Genomic DNA, 16,821 nt, shown 5'->3' with positions numbered 1-16,821 from the left:
GAAGCGAGGGCCAGCCAACGAGAGCGTACAGGTCGCAATGGTGGGTAGTATATGGGGCTTTGGTGACAAAACGGATTGCACTGAGATAGACTGCATCCAATTTGTTGAGTAGGGTATTGGAGGCTATTTTGTAAATTACATCGCCAAAGTCGAGGATTGGTAGGATGGTCAGTTTTACAAGGGTATGTTTGGCAGCATGAGTGAAGGATGCTTTGTTGCGAAATAGGAAGCCAATTCTAGATTTAACTTTGGATTGGAGATGTTTGATATGGGTCTGGAAGGAGAGTTTACAGTCTAACCAGACACCTAAGTATTTGTAGTTGTCCACGTATTCTAAGTCAGAGCCGTCCAGAGTAGTGATGTTGGACAGGCGGGTAGGTGCAGGTAGCGATCGGTTGAAGAGCATGCATTTAGTTTTACTTGTATTTAAGAGCAATTGGAGGCCACGGAAGGAGAGTTGTATGGCATTGAAGCTTGCCTGGAGGGTTGTTAACACAGTGTCCAAAGAAGGGCCGGAAGTATACAGAATGGTGTCGTCTGCGTAGAGGTGGATCAGAGACTCACCAGCAGCAAGAGCGACCTCATTGATGTATACAGAGAAGAGAGTCGGTCCAAGAATTGAACCCTGTGGCACCCCCATAGAGACTGCCAGAGGTCCGGACAACAGACCCTCCGATTTGACACACTGAACTCTATCAGAGAAGTAGTTGGTGAACCAGGCGAGGCAATCATTTGAGAAACCAAGGCTGTTGAGTCTGCCGATGAGGATGTGGTGATTGACAGAGTCGAAAGCCTTGGCCAGATCAATGAATACGGCTGCACAGTAATGTTTCTTATCGATGGCGGTTAAGATATCGTTTAGGACCTTGAGCGTGGCTGAGGTGCACCCATGACCAGCTCTGAAACCAGATTGCATAGCAGAGAAGGTATGGTGAGATTCAAAATGGTCGGTAATCTGTTTGTTGACTTGGCTTTCGAAGACCTTAGAAAGGCATGGTAGGATAGATATAGGTCTGTAGCAGTTTGGGTCAAGAGTGTCCCCCCCTTTGAAGAGGGGGATGACCGCAGCTGCTTTCCAATCTTTGGGAATCTCAGACGACACGAAAGAGAGGTTGAACAGGCTAGTAATAGGGGTGGCAACAATTTCGGCAGATAATTTTAGAAAGAAAGGGTCCAGATTGTCTAGCCCGGCTGATTTGTAGGGGTCCAGATTTTGCAGCTCTTTCAGAACATCAGCTGAATGGATTTGGGAGAAGGAGAAATGGGGAAGGCTTGGGCGAGTTGCTGTTGGGGGTGCAGTGCTGTTGACAGGGGTAGGAGTAGCCAGGTGGAAAGCATGGCCAGCAGTAGAAAAATGCTTATTGAAATTTTCAATTATGGTGGATTTATCAGTGGTGACAGTGTTTCCTATCTTCAGTGCAGTGGGCAGCTGGGAGGAGGTGTTCTTATTCTCCATGGACTTTACAGTGTCCCAGAACTTTTTTGAGTTAGTGTTGCAAGAAGCAAATTTCTGCTTCAAAAAGCTAGATATAACATCTACAACATGTTCATTACTGATAGCCTGTCAGAGTGGTGGATATAACATCTACAACATGTTCATTACTGATAGCCTGTCAGAGTGGTGGAAATAACATCTACAACATGTTCATTGCTGATAGCCTATTAGAGTGGTGGATATAACATCTACAACATGTTCATTGCTGATAGCCTATTAGAGTGGTGGATATAACATCTACAACATGTTCATTGCTGATAGCCTATTAGAGTGGTGGATATAACATCTACAACATGTTCATTACTGATAGCCTATTAGAGTGGTGGATATAACATCTACAACATGTTCATTACTGATAGCCTGTCAGAGTGGTGGATATAACATCTACAACATGTTCATTACTGATAGCCTGTTAGAGTGGTGGATATAACATCTACATGTAGGCTCTGTTCATTACTGATAGCCTGTTAGAGTGGTGGAAATAACATCTACAACATGTTCATTGCTGATAGCCTATTAGAGTGGTGGATATAACATCTACAACATGTAGGCTCTGTTCATTACTGATAGCCTGTCAGAGTGGTGGAAATAACATCTACAACATGTTCATTGCTGATAGCCTATTAGAGTGGTGGATATAACATCTACAACATGTAGGTTCTGTTCATCACTGATAGCCTGTCAGAGTGGTGGAAATAACATCTACAACATGTTCATTGCTGATAGCCTGTCAGAGTGGTGGATATAACATCTACAACATGTTCATCACTGATAGCCTATTAGAGTGGTGGATATAACATCTACAACATGTTCATTACTGATAGCCTGTCAGAGTGGTGGAAATAACATCTACAACATGTTCATTGCTGATAGCCTGTCAGAGTGGTGGAAATAACATCTACAACATGTTCATTGCTGATAGCCTGTTAGAGTGGTGGATATAACATCTACAACATGTTCATTACTGATAGCCTGTTAGAGTGGTGGATATAACATCTACATGTAGGCTCTGTTCATTACTGATAGCCTGTCAGAGTGGTGGATATAACATCTACAACATGTTCATCACTGATAGCCTATTAGAGTGGTGGAAATAACATCTACAACATGTTCATTACTGATAGCCTATTAGAGTGGTGGATATAACATCTACAACATGTTCATCACTGATAGCCTATTAGAGTGGTGGAAATAACATCTACAACATGTTCATTACTGATAGCCTATTAGAGTGGTGGATATAACATCTACATGTAGGCTCTGTTCATTGCTGATAGCCTGTTAGAGTGGTGGATATAACATCTACAACATGTTCATTACTGATAGCCTGTTAGAGTGGTGGATATAACATCTACAACATGTTCATTACTAATAGCCTGTTAGAGTGGTGGATATAACATCTACAACATGTTCATTACTAATAGCCTGTTAGAGTGGTGGATATAACATCTACAACATGTTAATTACTGATAGCCTGTCAGAGTGGTGGATATAACATCTACAACATGTTCATTACTGATAGCCTGTCAGAGTGGTGGATATAACATCTACAACATGTTCATTACTGATAGCCTATTAGAGTGGTGGATATAACATCTACAACATGTTCATTACTGATAGCCTGTCAGAGTGGTGGATATAACATCTACAACATGTTCATTACTGATAGCCTGTCAGAGTGGTGGATATAACATCTACAACATGTTCATCACTGATAGCCTATTAGAGTGGTGGAAATAACATCTACAACATGTTCATTACTGATAGCCTGTTAGAGTGGTGGATATAACATCTACAACATGTTCATTACTAATAGCCTATTAGAGTGGTGGATATAACATCTACAACATGTTCATTGCTGATAGCCTATTAGAGTGGTGGATATAACATCTACAACATGTTCATCACTGATAGCCTATTAGAGTGGTGGAAATAACATCTACAACATGTTCATTACTGATAGCCTATTAGAGTGGTGGATATAACATCTACAACATGTTCATTGCTGATAGCCTGTCAGAGTGGTGGATATAACATCTACAACATGTTCATTACTAATAGCCTGTTAGAGTGGTGGATATAACATCTACAACATGTTCATTACTGATAGCCTGTCAGAGTGGTGGATATAACATCTACAACATGTTCATTACTGATAGCCTGTCAGAGTGGTGGATATAACATCTACAACATGTTCATTACTGATAGCCTGTCAGAGTGGTGGATATAACATCTACATGTAGGCTCTGTTCATTACTGATAGCCTGTCAGAGTGGTGGATATAACATCTACAACATGTTCATTACTGATAGCCTATTAGAGTGGTGGATATAACATCTACAACATGTTCATTGCTGATAGCCTATTAGAGTGGTGGATATAACATCTACAACATGTAGGCTCTGTTCATGCTGATAGCCTGTTAGAGTGTCAATACTAGTAACATGACTACTCATTTGCGCCGACATCACCCCAGAATGCCAATCGGTGGGACTAGGCGAACAAAATGAAACGGCAACCACTTCTCCCCACAGCCTTCAGGCAACCACTTCTCCCCACAGCCTTCAGGCAACCACTTCTCCCCACAGCCTTCAGGCAACCACTTCTCCCCACAGCCTTCAGGCAACCACTTCTCCCCACAGCCTTCAGGCAACAATATGACTCTGGTAGGGATAAATAAATCAACGCAGCCATAGCAAAATTCCTAGCGGCAGATATGAGACCCTTCTCTGTGGTAGAGAATGCGGGGTTCAGAAACATGTTTAAAGTGGTCGAGCTATTCACTATTCCTTCCCGCACACATTTCGCCCAGACATTAATACCTGCATTATACAAAAAAACTAAAGAACTACTTGAGAGCGAGTTGTCAGAAACGCGGTCTGTTGCTCCTAACAACAGACAGTTGGACGTCTAGAGCTACAGAGCTACCTTACTGTAAGGGCTCATTTCATTACGGCAGAGTGGGAGATTAAAAGCCATGTGTTTCAAACACGTCACATTGAGAGTAATCAAACCAGTGTAAACCTGAGGGAAGAGCTAAGGGAAGTAGTTGCAGTGTGGAAGTTGGAGAGGGATAATATAACGATTACTGTGACCACTGACAACTAGAAATATTGTAAATGCAGTTGCTCTAGCTGGATTGGGGCAACAGATAGGATGCTTTGCTCACGTTATTCATCTAGCATCTCAAAAAGCAATGTCAGTGAATCCAATCTCTCGCCTCCTAGCAAAGATGAGGAAGGTGGTATCCTTCTTTCATAAAAGCACAACTGCTGAACATGTTTTCAAGACACAACAGGAGATGCTGGAGCTGCCAAACCACAAACTAATCCAAGATGTCCCTACTAGATGGAATTCAAGCCATGACATGGTTGAGAGATACCTTGAGCAGAAAGTTGCGATGTGTCCTACACTGACTGATCAAGCTGTGAGGAAGAATTTCAAAGATATTGTGACTTTGTCTGAAAATGACATGAGACTTGCAGAGGAAGTTATCAAAGTGTGGAAACCTCTCAAAACAGTCACAACACTGATATGCACTGAGAGCATCCCATCAGTTTCCATGGTCCCTCCTATGAAAACAATGATTCTGAAATCAATGGTGGCATCTGATGAAGATGAACCCGCAGTAAGGGATGTCAAGACTGCTATCAGAGTTAACCTGGAGCCTAGATATGCTGACCCTGGTGTCCAAGACTTCTGACACAAGAGCACCTCTTTGGACCCCGGGTTCAAGTCCCTGCTACACCTGGATGGATGCTGCTGCTCGTCTGAGAGTCACAATGAACTCACAGCAGAGATTGTGACCAGTATACAACAGGTATTGTATTTATTTTGTTAATGTGACATTTATTATTTTATTAATTAGTGATTTAACAATTAATTATGATGTAATAATTGTAATTATCATAATAGTGTCTGATAGTTATTTTCAACAACAAATTATATTTTTAAAGCCACCTCAGAGATAGTAATTTCTATCTAATTTAATTCTGCAGGGTCAAGCCACAGACGACAGGGGTTCTCGGCAGACGACAGGGGTTCTCGTCCAGAGTTGTTCACCACCCAGGAGCAGGGAACCAAGTCAAAGGTTAAGGTCATAGAGGAGGAGGTGACCTCATACAGGGAAGTGGACTGTATTCCCCTGGATGCTGATCCATTTACATGGTGCCATGTTAGCAAGGTGCTACCTGGCTGTGCCTGGGACCTCTGTCCCTAGCGAGAGGGTATTCTCCACAGCTACCTGGCTGTGCCTGGGACCTCTGTCCCTAGCGAGAGGGTATTCTCCACAGCGGCTGGCATTGTCACAGCTACCTGGCTGTGTCTGGGACCTCTGTCCCTAGCGAGAGGGTATTCTCCACAGCGGCTGGCATTGTCACAGCTACCTGGCTGTGTCTGGGACCTCTGTCCCTAGCGAGAGGGTATTCTCCACAGCGGCTGGCATTGTCACAGCTACCTGGCTGTGTCTGGGACCTCTGTCCCTAGCGAGAGGGTATTCTCCACAGCGGCTGACATTGTCACAGCTACCTGGCTGTGTCTGGGACCTCTTACCCTTGCGAGAGGGTTTTCTCCACAGCGGCTGGCATTGTCACAGCTACCTGGCTGTGTCTGGGACCTCTGTCCCTAGCGAGAGGGTATTCTCCACAGCGGCTGACATTGTCACAGCTACCTGGCTGTGTCTGGGACCTCTGTCCCTAGCGAGAGGGTATTCTCCACAGTGGCTGACATTGTCATAGCTACCTGGCTGTGTCTGGGACCTCTGTCCCTAGCGAGAGGGTTTTCCCCACAGCGGCTGGCATTGTCACAGCCGATCTCTGCTCACTGCAGATCATGTGGATAGACTAATCTTCTTAAAGAAAAACTTGAAAATCTGATAAAAATGTTTTTATTTGTAATTTTTGTTCAAGTAACCAGTCTCAAGTGGTCCTATTTTGTTTAAGGCACTGCTATGTGACTTAATGTTGAGATATGATGCTGGACTATGCACTCTTGTTGAAGCTCTGTTTTCAATTACTATTTTATTTCATGTTATAAGGCAGGCACTGCTGTTTTTTGTTCCTGGGAATTTAAGCAACCCACGTTTACTATTATAATAAATGGAAAATCTAAAAATACAAAATTACATATTTCTCAGGTATTAATCTTGTCGATGCATCGAAACTGCAATTTCAAACACAGATTCAACCATAAAGACCAGGAAGGATTTTCAATGTCTCGCAAAGAAGGGCACTTATTCGTACATGGGTACAAAATAAAAAATCAGACATTGAATATCCCTTTGAGCATGGTGAAGTTATTAATTACACTGTATCAATACACCCAGTCACTACATAGATAGAAGCGTCTTTCCTAACTCAGTTGCCCGAGAGCAAGGAAACCACTCAGGGATTTCACCATGAGGCCAATGGTGACTTTAAAACAGTAACCAAGTTTATAGGAGAAAACTGAGGATGGATCAACAACATTGTAGTTACTCCAAAATACTATCCTAATTGACAGAGTGAAAAGAAGGAAGGAAGCCTGTACAGAACAAAAATATTCCAATACGGCAAAAAGTAAAAATGCAAAAAGATTGGTCAAGAAATTAACTTTATGTCCTGAATACAAAGCGTTATGTTTGGGGAAAATCCAATACAACACATTTTTATTTATTTATTTATCTGTTATTTTACCAGGTAAGTTGACTGAGAACACGTTCTCATTTGCAGCAACGGCCTGGGGAATAGTTACAGGGGAGAGGAGGGGGATGAATGAGCCAACATCACTGAGTACCACTCTTCATATTTTCAAGCATGGTGGTGACATCATGTTATGGGTATGCTTGTCATCAGCAAGGACTAGGGAGTTTTTTAGGATAAAAAGCAACAAAGTAGAGTTAAGCACAGGTTAAAATCCTAGAGGAAAACCTGGTTCAGTCTGCTTTCCAACTGACACTTTGGAGACCTATTCACCTTTCAGCAGGACAATAACCTAAAACACAAGGCAAATGAGGTAGATGAGGTAGTCATTCACAAGGCAAACTCTTTACCAAGACGACATTGAATGTTCCTGAATGGCCTAGTTACAGTTTTGACTTAAATCGGCTTGAAAATCTATGGCAAGACTTGAAAATGGCTGTCTAGCAATGATCAACAACCAACTTGACTGAGCTTGAAGAATTAAAAAACTAATAATGAGAAAATATTGTACAGTCCAGGTGTTCAAAGCTCTTAGAGACGTAGCCAGAAAGACTCACAGCTCTAAACGTGGTTCTAACATGGATTGGATATTTCTGTATTTCATTTTCAATAAATTGGCAAATATTTCTGAAATCATGTTATCACTTTGTCATTATGAGGTATTGTGTGTAGATGGATGAGAATATATTTTTTTAATACATTTTGAATTCAGCACAAATAAATGTGGAATAAGTCAAGGGGTATGAATACTTTCTGAATACACTAATATACTCTAACATTGCTCATTCTGATATTTCTTCATTTCTTTCTTTAGATTTTGGGGATTTGTGTGTATTGTATTGTATTGGTATTACTGCACTGTTGGAGCTAGAAACATTAAAGCATTTTGCTACACCTGCGATAACATCTGCTAAATATGTGTGTGTGACCAATAACATCTGCTAAATATGTGTGTGTGACCAATAACATCTGCTAAATATGTGTGTGTGACCAATTTCATTGAGATGTCATGCAGGGCTCTGTGGCTTAGTTGGTTCCAGAAACCTTACTCCCTCTTCCTCCTTACCCCTCCCACTCGCTCTCTCTTCCTCCCTTCTTTCTCTCTCTCACCCCCATCTCCCTCTCCGCTCCCTCCCTCTACCCACCCCCATTCCCTGCTCCAGTCTCTGCGTAAGCTGATGGAGACAGAGAAGGTGAAAGGCTTCTGCCAGGTCACCATCTCGTCCAACATGCGCGACGCCACCTCCCACCTGCTCCAGGCTAGCGGGCTGGGCGGCCTCATGCACAACACGGTGCTGGTCAGCTGGCCGCGCAACTGGAAGCAGGCCGATGACCTACAGACCTGGAGAGATTTCATTGGTGGGTCACAGAGGGGGTCAACAATGAATGGCCAATTGAAATGGGGGGGGGGGGGGTAAAGGAAGTAAAGGGATGTGAAAAACAAAAACACTCGTTAGGTTATTACTGTTTAATTACCATTTTACATTTCTAAGTAAATTCTGAGTAATTTCGGTAATCAGATGTGTCTGTTGGATTGAAAAAATCTGGATCTTTGGGGGAGGTTATAGATAAATCATACAGGATGAAGTAGATTTTCCATAAAGGTTTTTGAGTGATGATCAGACTCATATTAGCTGAACCCCTCCCCCCATCCATCCTGTAGAGCTGGTTAGGGAGACCACTGCAGCCCACCTGGCCCTGCTGGTGCCCAAGAACATCGCTGCCTTCCCTTCCAATGGAGAGCGCTTCTCCGAGGGCCACATCGACGTGTGGTGGATCGTCCACGATGGAGGCATGCTGATGCTGTTGCCCTTCCTTCTGCGCCAGCACAAGGTAGGCTGCCCACCACACGCCCTCCCTGAGACATGGGTCACATTGCTTTGGCCATGTTTTACCTTCCTAATATGGAGTTGAACCCCCCCCCTTTTGCCCTCAGAGCAGCCTTAATTCGTTGGGGCATGGACTCTACGAGGTGTCGAAAGCTTCCACATGGATGCTGGCCCATGTTGACTCCAATGCTTCCCACAGTTGTGTTAAGTTGGCTGGATGTCCTTTGGGTGGTGGACCATTCTTGATTCACACGGGAAACTGTTGAGCATGAAAAACCCAGCAGCGTTGCAGTTTTTGACACAACCCGGTGCACCTGGCACCTACTACCCATACCCCGTTCAAAGGCACTTAAATATTTAGTCTTTCCCATTCATCCTCTGAATGGTACACAAATACACAATCCATGTCTCAATTGTATCATGGCTTAAAAATCATTCTTGAACCCGTCTCCTCCCCTTCATCGACACTGATTGAAGTGGATTTAACAGGTGACATCAATAAGGGATCGTAGCTTTCAAATGGATTCACCTGGTCAGTCTGTCATGGAAAGAGCAGGTGTTCTTAATGTGTCCTATACTCAGTGTATAACTAATCATGCACTCAGTTATATAGTAAAGTGCAATGTACAGGTAAAAAAACAATGGGCATCCTTCCCTTATACTTCTTGGAGATTATTCTGTTCTACCAGTTAATATTTGTAGCAAAACCAGATTCATTACATTGGCAGTCATTGCAGCCAATAAATGCACAGCTATTATATGGAAGAGTGACATTCCGCCAAGCAAGCAGATGTGGCTAAAAGAACTGTCCTCCTATATTCCATCTGAAAAAATGCAATTGATGTAATAAACCCTTCGAATTTCCTGATGTCTGGGGGGACTTTCAGCAGTTTCTAGAGACGTCACCTTAGCTGCCTCATTACTACTGTCTTCATTAATCTATTATTATTATTATTATTTGTTTTTGTGTTGAATCATTTATTTTCTAGCAATGGAATGTGAAGGTCATTCTGTTTCTTTTTTTTTTGTTGATAATAAGTGAAGCTAATACCGGTAGAGGGGAGGGAAGGGGGGTGTTCCTGTGTTGGGGAGGGAAGGGTTTTGCACAATGTGCCCCCATGTAGCATGGTGTTGTGTGTAGGTGGAAGGAATAACGGGGTATTGTCTGTCATATTTTGATGATTGTTAAATTGTAAAAAAAAATAATAATAATAATGCCAATAAATATATTGTACAAAAACAAAAAAAAACGATGGTGCAGAGCATTCGTCAGCGCATTAACTAATCAACATGGTTATCAGTGGAGGCTGGTGAGAGAAGCTATAGGAGGACAGGCTCCCTGTAATGGCTGGAATGGAATAAATGCAACAGTATCAAACAAATGGAAACCACGTTTGACTCCGTTCCAATTATCCAATTCCATCCATTACAATGAGCCCGTCATCCTATAGCTCCTCCCACCAGCCTCCACTGATACACATGCAATGGCAGTTTCTACTGTGTTCCAAATAATGAAGGTTCTAACCAGATTACCGTAAAACAGTTTATAGATGAGCAGGTTACAATCCTCTTTCCTGCCGACAGGTGTGGAGGAAGTGTAAGATGCGCATCTTCACCGTGGCCCAGATGGACGACAACAGCATCCAGATGAAGAAAGACCTGACCACCTTCCTGTATCACCTGCGTATCGATGCCGAGGTTGAAGTGGTGGAAATGGTAAGTCTGTCTACAGCTGCTTCAGGTGGGAGGAAGTTCAGTGTGTAATAACAGAGATACAGTACCTAAAGGGGCTGTTGCATGTTCCTACAGCTGAAGCCTACTCAGACATTGAACATAGGTCCCCTGAGTTGATTTAATCCATCATACTGTTTCTCATAGTTACAAATCTGTTTAAATATACAGTACAAATATTTATTTTTATTTACACTACCATTCAAAAGTTTGGGGTCACTTAGATATGTTTTTGTTTTTGAAAGAAAAAGAAAAATTTTGTCCATTAAAATAACATCAAATTCATCTGAAAAACAGTGTAGACATTGTTAATTTTGTAAATGACTATTGTAGCTAGAAACAGCAGATTTTTAATGGAATATCTACATAGGTATGCAGAGGCCCATTATCAGCAACCATTACTCCTGTGTTCCAGTGGCACGTTGTGTTAGCTAATCCGAGTTTATCATTTTAAAAGGCTAAATGATCATTAGAAAACCCTTTTGCAATTATGTTAGCACAGCTGAAAACTGTTGTTCTGATTTAAGAAACAATAAAACTGGCCTCTTTTAGACTTGTTTAGTATCTGGAGGATCAGCATTTGTGGGTTCGATTACAGGCTCAAAATGGACAGAAACAAATAACTTTCTTCTGAAGCTAGTCAGTCTAGTCTTGTTCTGAGAAATGAAGGCTATTACAAATCAGCCGTTTCCAGCTACAATAGTCATTTACAACATTAACAATATCTACACTGTATTTCCGATCAATTTTGATGTTATTTTAATGGACAAAAATTTGCTTTTCTTTCATAAACAAGGACATTTCTAAGTGACCCCAAACTTTTGAATGGTAGTGTACAATTTAGTCATTTAGCAGATGCTCTTATCGAGAGCGATTTACAATCAGTGCATTCATGCTATTCTTATGCATGAAGCTGTTGTTCCATACAGTGCTGCTGTCCAACACGTAGACCTTCTAAACCTCCATATAAAAACAAGTTGTACATACTACCTAACCTCTTTGGTCTCTGCCCATCCTCGATGTTGCTCTAACCCAGGCCTCTCCTCTCTCAGCACGACAGTGACATCTCGGCCTACACCTATGAGAAGACCCTGGTGATGGAACAGCGATCGCAGATCCTCAAGCAGATCAACCTGACCAAGACCGAGCGAGAGAGAGAGGTACCGCTTTAGAAATACAATTACTAGAATGGAAAATTGCCATAATTCTACTTCTATGGTTTTACATTCACCACACCACATGTTACTCCACAACACACAACACTGAGTGGCGCAGTGGTCTAAGGCACTGCATCTCAGTGCTAGGGGCGTCACTACAGACACCCTGGTTCGATTCCAGGCAATATCACAACCGGCCATGATTGGGAGTCCCATAGGGCGGCGCACAATTGACCCAGCATCGTCTAGGTTTGGCTGGTGCAGACCGTCATTGTAAATAATAATTTGTTCTTAACTGACTTGCCTAGATAAATAAAGGTTGAATTACATTTTTAATTTTGTAATTTTATTAAAACACAATGCCATTGAACCATGTCTGAATTAGTCTCAGAATCCCAGACCCTAGGCAACAGCAGTGACTAAGGTCTTGGATTAATGTGACACTTTTTTTCCCTCCAACAAATCACGAGGCAGACGTACCAGAACGTGGCGATTCAAAACCAACATTTTCAGGCAAAACCTGCAGGGGTTTTAGTGAAGGTAGTTGAAGCAAACTAGCCACATGCAAACTGCACTCATTAAAGATAACCTCTGATCTCCATCTTACTTGCTGCAATTTTGTGTCCTGGGGAAGTGGGCAACAAGCGGACAAGGCAGTGACATAGTTCCACTATGCCAAACTAACTATTACTTTAATTACAATTAAGACAAAATAACAAAAGGAAGACAGTATTGATTCACCCAAAAGGGATTGAATTGTCTACATTGACAGACAATGTTCTGAAAACGTCAACGTTCAAAACCTTGTTTTGTCTCCGTGTAGACGACACAAAACAACTTATCAATCATATTGTGATGATATTAGCGCTCCTATGCCTGATTCACACAAAACCGAACTGTCCTGGCTCTGTTTTTTATTTCCTCATTGTCCTCTCCACCATGGTTCCAGCGACTACGATGGATGCGTAAGCAGGCCAGTTCAATACAGCCTGGCTCTGTTTTTTATTTCCTCATTGTCCTCTCCACCATGGTTCCAGCAACTACGATGGATGCGTAAGCAGGCCAACTCAATACAGCTTGGCTCAGTTTGTATCCGTGTTGTGAAAAGGATACTAGCGTCTTCATTCAGCCGTTTGTCTTCCTTTCACAGATCCAGAGCATCACAGACTCATCCCGCGGATCCATCCGACGTAAGAATCCGGCGGTGGTGACCACCCAGCTGAGTGTGACCGAAGAACAGCCTGGGGTGAGCAGCAAGGTGGAGAAACCAGAGGAAGAGGTTGGTACTGATACTGTCAGGTCAACCGAGCCACATTCACTCTAACCAGGGTATACTGTATAATTAAGAATTCCTGCAAACAGGCCAGTGCCTGCGCCAGCAAAGACTTGACTTGTGAGGGGTTGTTATGTGAGAAGTTGAAATATTAGGTCGTCAGTGGTTTTGATCCTGGGTATTTGTTTTTCTAACTTCCTTACTTTTTTATGCTGTGAGGAAAATTGCAGTCAAGCATGGTCTAGGAATGGTTAAGGGGCTGGGGTTGTGAACCGCTGGTGTTGACATTGAGGTCAGTAACCCTGAAGTAGTGGATTTTGAAACTTCCAACTCACCATACCAGTGTTTTTGTAAGGTAGTTTTTTTTGCGGTGAGGCATGGTCAGGGAATGGTTAAAGGTCTGGCGTTGTGAACTGATGGTGTTGACCTGGGAGGTCAACCACTTACAAGAAGTCATTTACCAGACTTATTGTGAAGTGACTGGATAAGTCTGAGGACCAAGACTCACACAGACTCTCGACTAGTCAAAGTATTTCATGGGATACCAGGAAATGCATCGTAGTTGTTCATATGTGTAACAGTTAGGGAAAAAGTCAGGAAAGGTATTGCCTGCCTTTGAATTTCTGGCCATGGATTACAAGTCGTAATAAGGTGAGTAGGCTACAGATGTGTTGGTTCAATCATTCTTTTTCAGACTTACTTTTTAATCAGCCCAACTGTATGACTGACCTCCAAATGCAAGGCCTTCTCGATAACGGCTCTCTCTCTCTCCCTCCTCTGACCCTCACACTCACTCTGTGGTTCCAACTCGTCTCATCTCACCTCGTCTCTCCCCCCTCTGTCTCGTGGTCTCAGTCTGCCTCTGTCGCTGTGTCCCCTCCCACTCAGGTCCAGCTCATCCACGACAGCACCAGCCCGACCAGTCCGGCTACCCCTCTGACTCCAGCCTCCGAGGGTGGGGCCCAGACCCCAGGGTCTGCACAGGTCCAGATGACCTGGACAGAAAAGGCCGACGGCGAGCCGGCCAAGCCGCCTGGCGCCTCCACGCCGCAGGGCATCAAAGACATTTTCAACATGAAGCCGTGAGTGTGGTTTGGTTGGCGTTCTTCACATCTTGGGACTTTCAGTTTCAAAATGGCAGCAGTTTAAATTCAACATCTTGAAAGGATAGTTCACCCAAAACAACTTTACGTGTGCATGTCAACAGTAAAGTTTTCATGATAGAGCACTGACAGTACAGAGAAAAATCAGCTCGTTTAGGATTCTATCCTTTAACCTTGTGTTTCTCTCCATGCCATGCTGCAGTGAGTGGGAAAACCTGTAAGTATTTCCAGAGCTCAAACTTTGCTGGAGCTTACATAAAACTGAGGTCTGGTACATACATATATATATATATATACACACACATTTCCTCTAGAATTCCATGGATCAAGTCAGCATAGCACAAGTTGATTATGTCTTGAGTGTTTCCAAATGAAAACGTTAATGCAGAAGTGACAGAATGAATGAGTGAAAGAGTGATTTGTTTCAGCTGTTTGTGAATTAGTAGCCTGAAGAGGTTGTTGTTCCACATTTTGTTTTGCTGAATACCTCAAAATAATACTGCATTATGACCAAATGAAGCTTTCGTTTGGAGCTTAGTAGAGACCATCTTGTTTTTTTCCCACCAGAAACCAGTCCAATGTGAGGCGCATGCACACGGCACTGAGGCTGAATGGTGTCATCGTGAAGAAATCCTCAGAGGCCAAGCTGGTGCTCCTCAATATGCCTGGGCCGCCCAATAACCGGTCTGGAGACGAGAACTGTATCCTTCTTTCTCTCTGTGTTTCTCTCTTTCTCTCCCTCCCACCATCCCTCTCTCTCTCTCTCTCTCGCTCGCTCTCCCGCTCGCTCTCCCTCTCTCTCGTTCGCTCTCCCTCTCTCTCGTTCTCCCTCTCTCTCTCGCTCGCTCGCTCTCCCTCTCTCTCGTTCTCCCTCTCTTTCGCTCGCTCGCTCTCCCTCTCTCTCGTTCTCCCTCTCTCTCTCGCTCGCTCGCTCTCCCTCTCTCTCGTTCTCCCTCTCTCTCTCCCTCTCTGTTACGTAAAGTTAACACCCCATGGCAGGTTTACAGAATGGAGTACGTGTTACGTAAAGTTAACACTCCCATGGCAGGTTTACAGAATGGAGTACGTGTTACGTAAAGTTAACACTCCCATGGCAGGTTTACAGAATGGAGTACGTGTTACGTAAAGTTAACACTCCCATGGCAGGTTTACAGAATGGAGTACGTGTTACGTAAAGTTAACACTCCCATGGCAGGTTTACAGAATGGAGTACGTGTTACGTAAAGTTAACACTCCCATGGCAGGTTTACAGAATGGAGTACGTGTTACGTAAAGTTAACACTCCCATGGCAGGTTTACAGAATGGAGTACGTGTTACGTAAAGTTAACACTCACATGGCAGGTTTACAGAATGGAGTACGTGTTATGTAAAGTTAACACTCCCATGGCAGGTTTACAGAATGGAGTACGTGTTACGTAAAGTTAACACTCCCATGGCAGGTTTACAGAATGGAGTATGTGTTACGTAAAGTTAACACTCCCATGGCAGGTTTACAGAATGGAGTACGTGTTATGTAAAGTTAACACTCCCATGGCAGGATAACAGAATGGAGTACGTGCTACGTAAAGTTAACACTCCCATGGCAGGTTTACAGAATGGAGTACGTGTTACGTAAAGTTAACACTCCCATGGCAGGTTTACAGAATGGAGTACGTGTTACGTAAAGTTACACTCCCATGGCAGGTTTACAGAATGGAGTACGTGTTACGTAAAGTTAACACTCCCATGGCAGGTTTACAGAATGGAGTACGTGTTACGTAAAGTTAACACTCCCATGGCAGGTTTACAGAATGGAGTACGTGTTACGTAAAGTTACACTCCCATGGCAGGTTTACAGAATGGAGTACGTGTTACGTAAAGTTACACTCCCATGGCAGGTTTACAGAATGGAGTACGTGTTATGTAAAGTTAACACTCCCATAGCAGGTTTACAGAATGGAGTACGTGCTATGTAAAGTTAACACTCCCATGGCAGGTTTACAGAATGGAGTACGTGTTACGTAAAGTTAACACTCCCATGGCAGGTTTACAGAATGGAGTACGTGTTATGTAAAGTTAACACTCCCATGGCAGGTTTACAGAATGGAGTACGTGTTACGTAAAGTTAACACTCCCATGGCAGGTTTACAGAATGGAGTACGTGTTACGTAAAGTTACACTCCCATGGCAGGTTTACAGAATGGAGTACGTGTTACGTAAAGTTACACTCCCATGGCAGGTTTACAGAATGGAGTACGTGTTATGTAAAGTTAACACTCCCATAGCAGGTTTACAGAATGGAGTACGTGCTATGTAAAGTTAACACTCCCATGGCAGGTTTACAGAATGGAGTACGTGTTACGTAAAGTTAACACTCCCATGGCAGGTTTACAGAATGGAGTACGTGTTATGTAAAGTTAACACCCCCATGGCAGGTTTACAGAATGGAGTACGTGTTACGTAAAGTTAACACTCCCATGGCAGGTTTACAGAATGGAGTACGTGTTATGTAAAGTTAACACTCCCATGGCAGGTTTACAGAATGGAGTACGTGTTACGTAATGTTAACACTCCC

At 43.1% G+C, this 16,821-nt stretch overlaps 1 protein-coding gene and 1 pseudogene across 5 annotated transcripts in view; both read left to right on the top strand.

The window, feature by feature from the left end:
• The window catches only part of slc12a5a (solute carrier family 12 member 5a), a 267,611-nt gene that overhangs the window by 242,457 nt on the left and 8,333 nt on the right, over positions 1-16,821 (top strand). For 3 of the 5 annotated variants that reach the window (XM_090241954.1, XM_090241955.1, XM_090241958.1), the window contains 7 exons: positions 8,337-8,532; positions 8,837-9,006; positions 10,587-10,718; positions 11,786-11,893; positions 13,041-13,169; positions 14,052-14,245; positions 14,834-14,967. In XM_090241954.1, the coding sequence (XP_090098080.1) occupies positions 8,337-8,532; positions 8,837-9,006; positions 10,587-10,718; positions 11,786-11,893; positions 13,041-13,169; positions 14,052-14,245; positions 14,834-14,967 (1,063 nt within the window). Of the gene's footprint in view, positions 1-8,336; positions 8,533-8,836; positions 9,007-10,586; positions 10,719-11,785; positions 11,894-13,040; positions 13,170-14,018; positions 14,260-14,833; positions 14,968-16,821 lie in introns of those variants that run through there. The other 2 variants (XM_090241953.1, XM_090241957.1) reach the window with 2 other exon arrangements.
• LOC149982677 (E3 SUMO-protein ligase ZBED1-like) lies at positions 4,153-5,331 on the top strand (annotated as a pseudogene).

This window comes from Oncorhynchus mykiss, chromosome 7, assembly GCF_057628025.1.
Source record: "Oncorhynchus mykiss isolate SJ-2025 chromosome 7, ASM5762802v1, whole genome shotgun sequence".
NCBI classification, from domain to species: Eukaryota; Metazoa; Chordata; class Actinopteri; order Salmoniformes; family Salmonidae; genus Oncorhynchus; species Oncorhynchus mykiss.
Note: the sequence above shows the minus strand (reverse complement) of the source record. Positions and strands in the feature narration are given on the sequence as shown.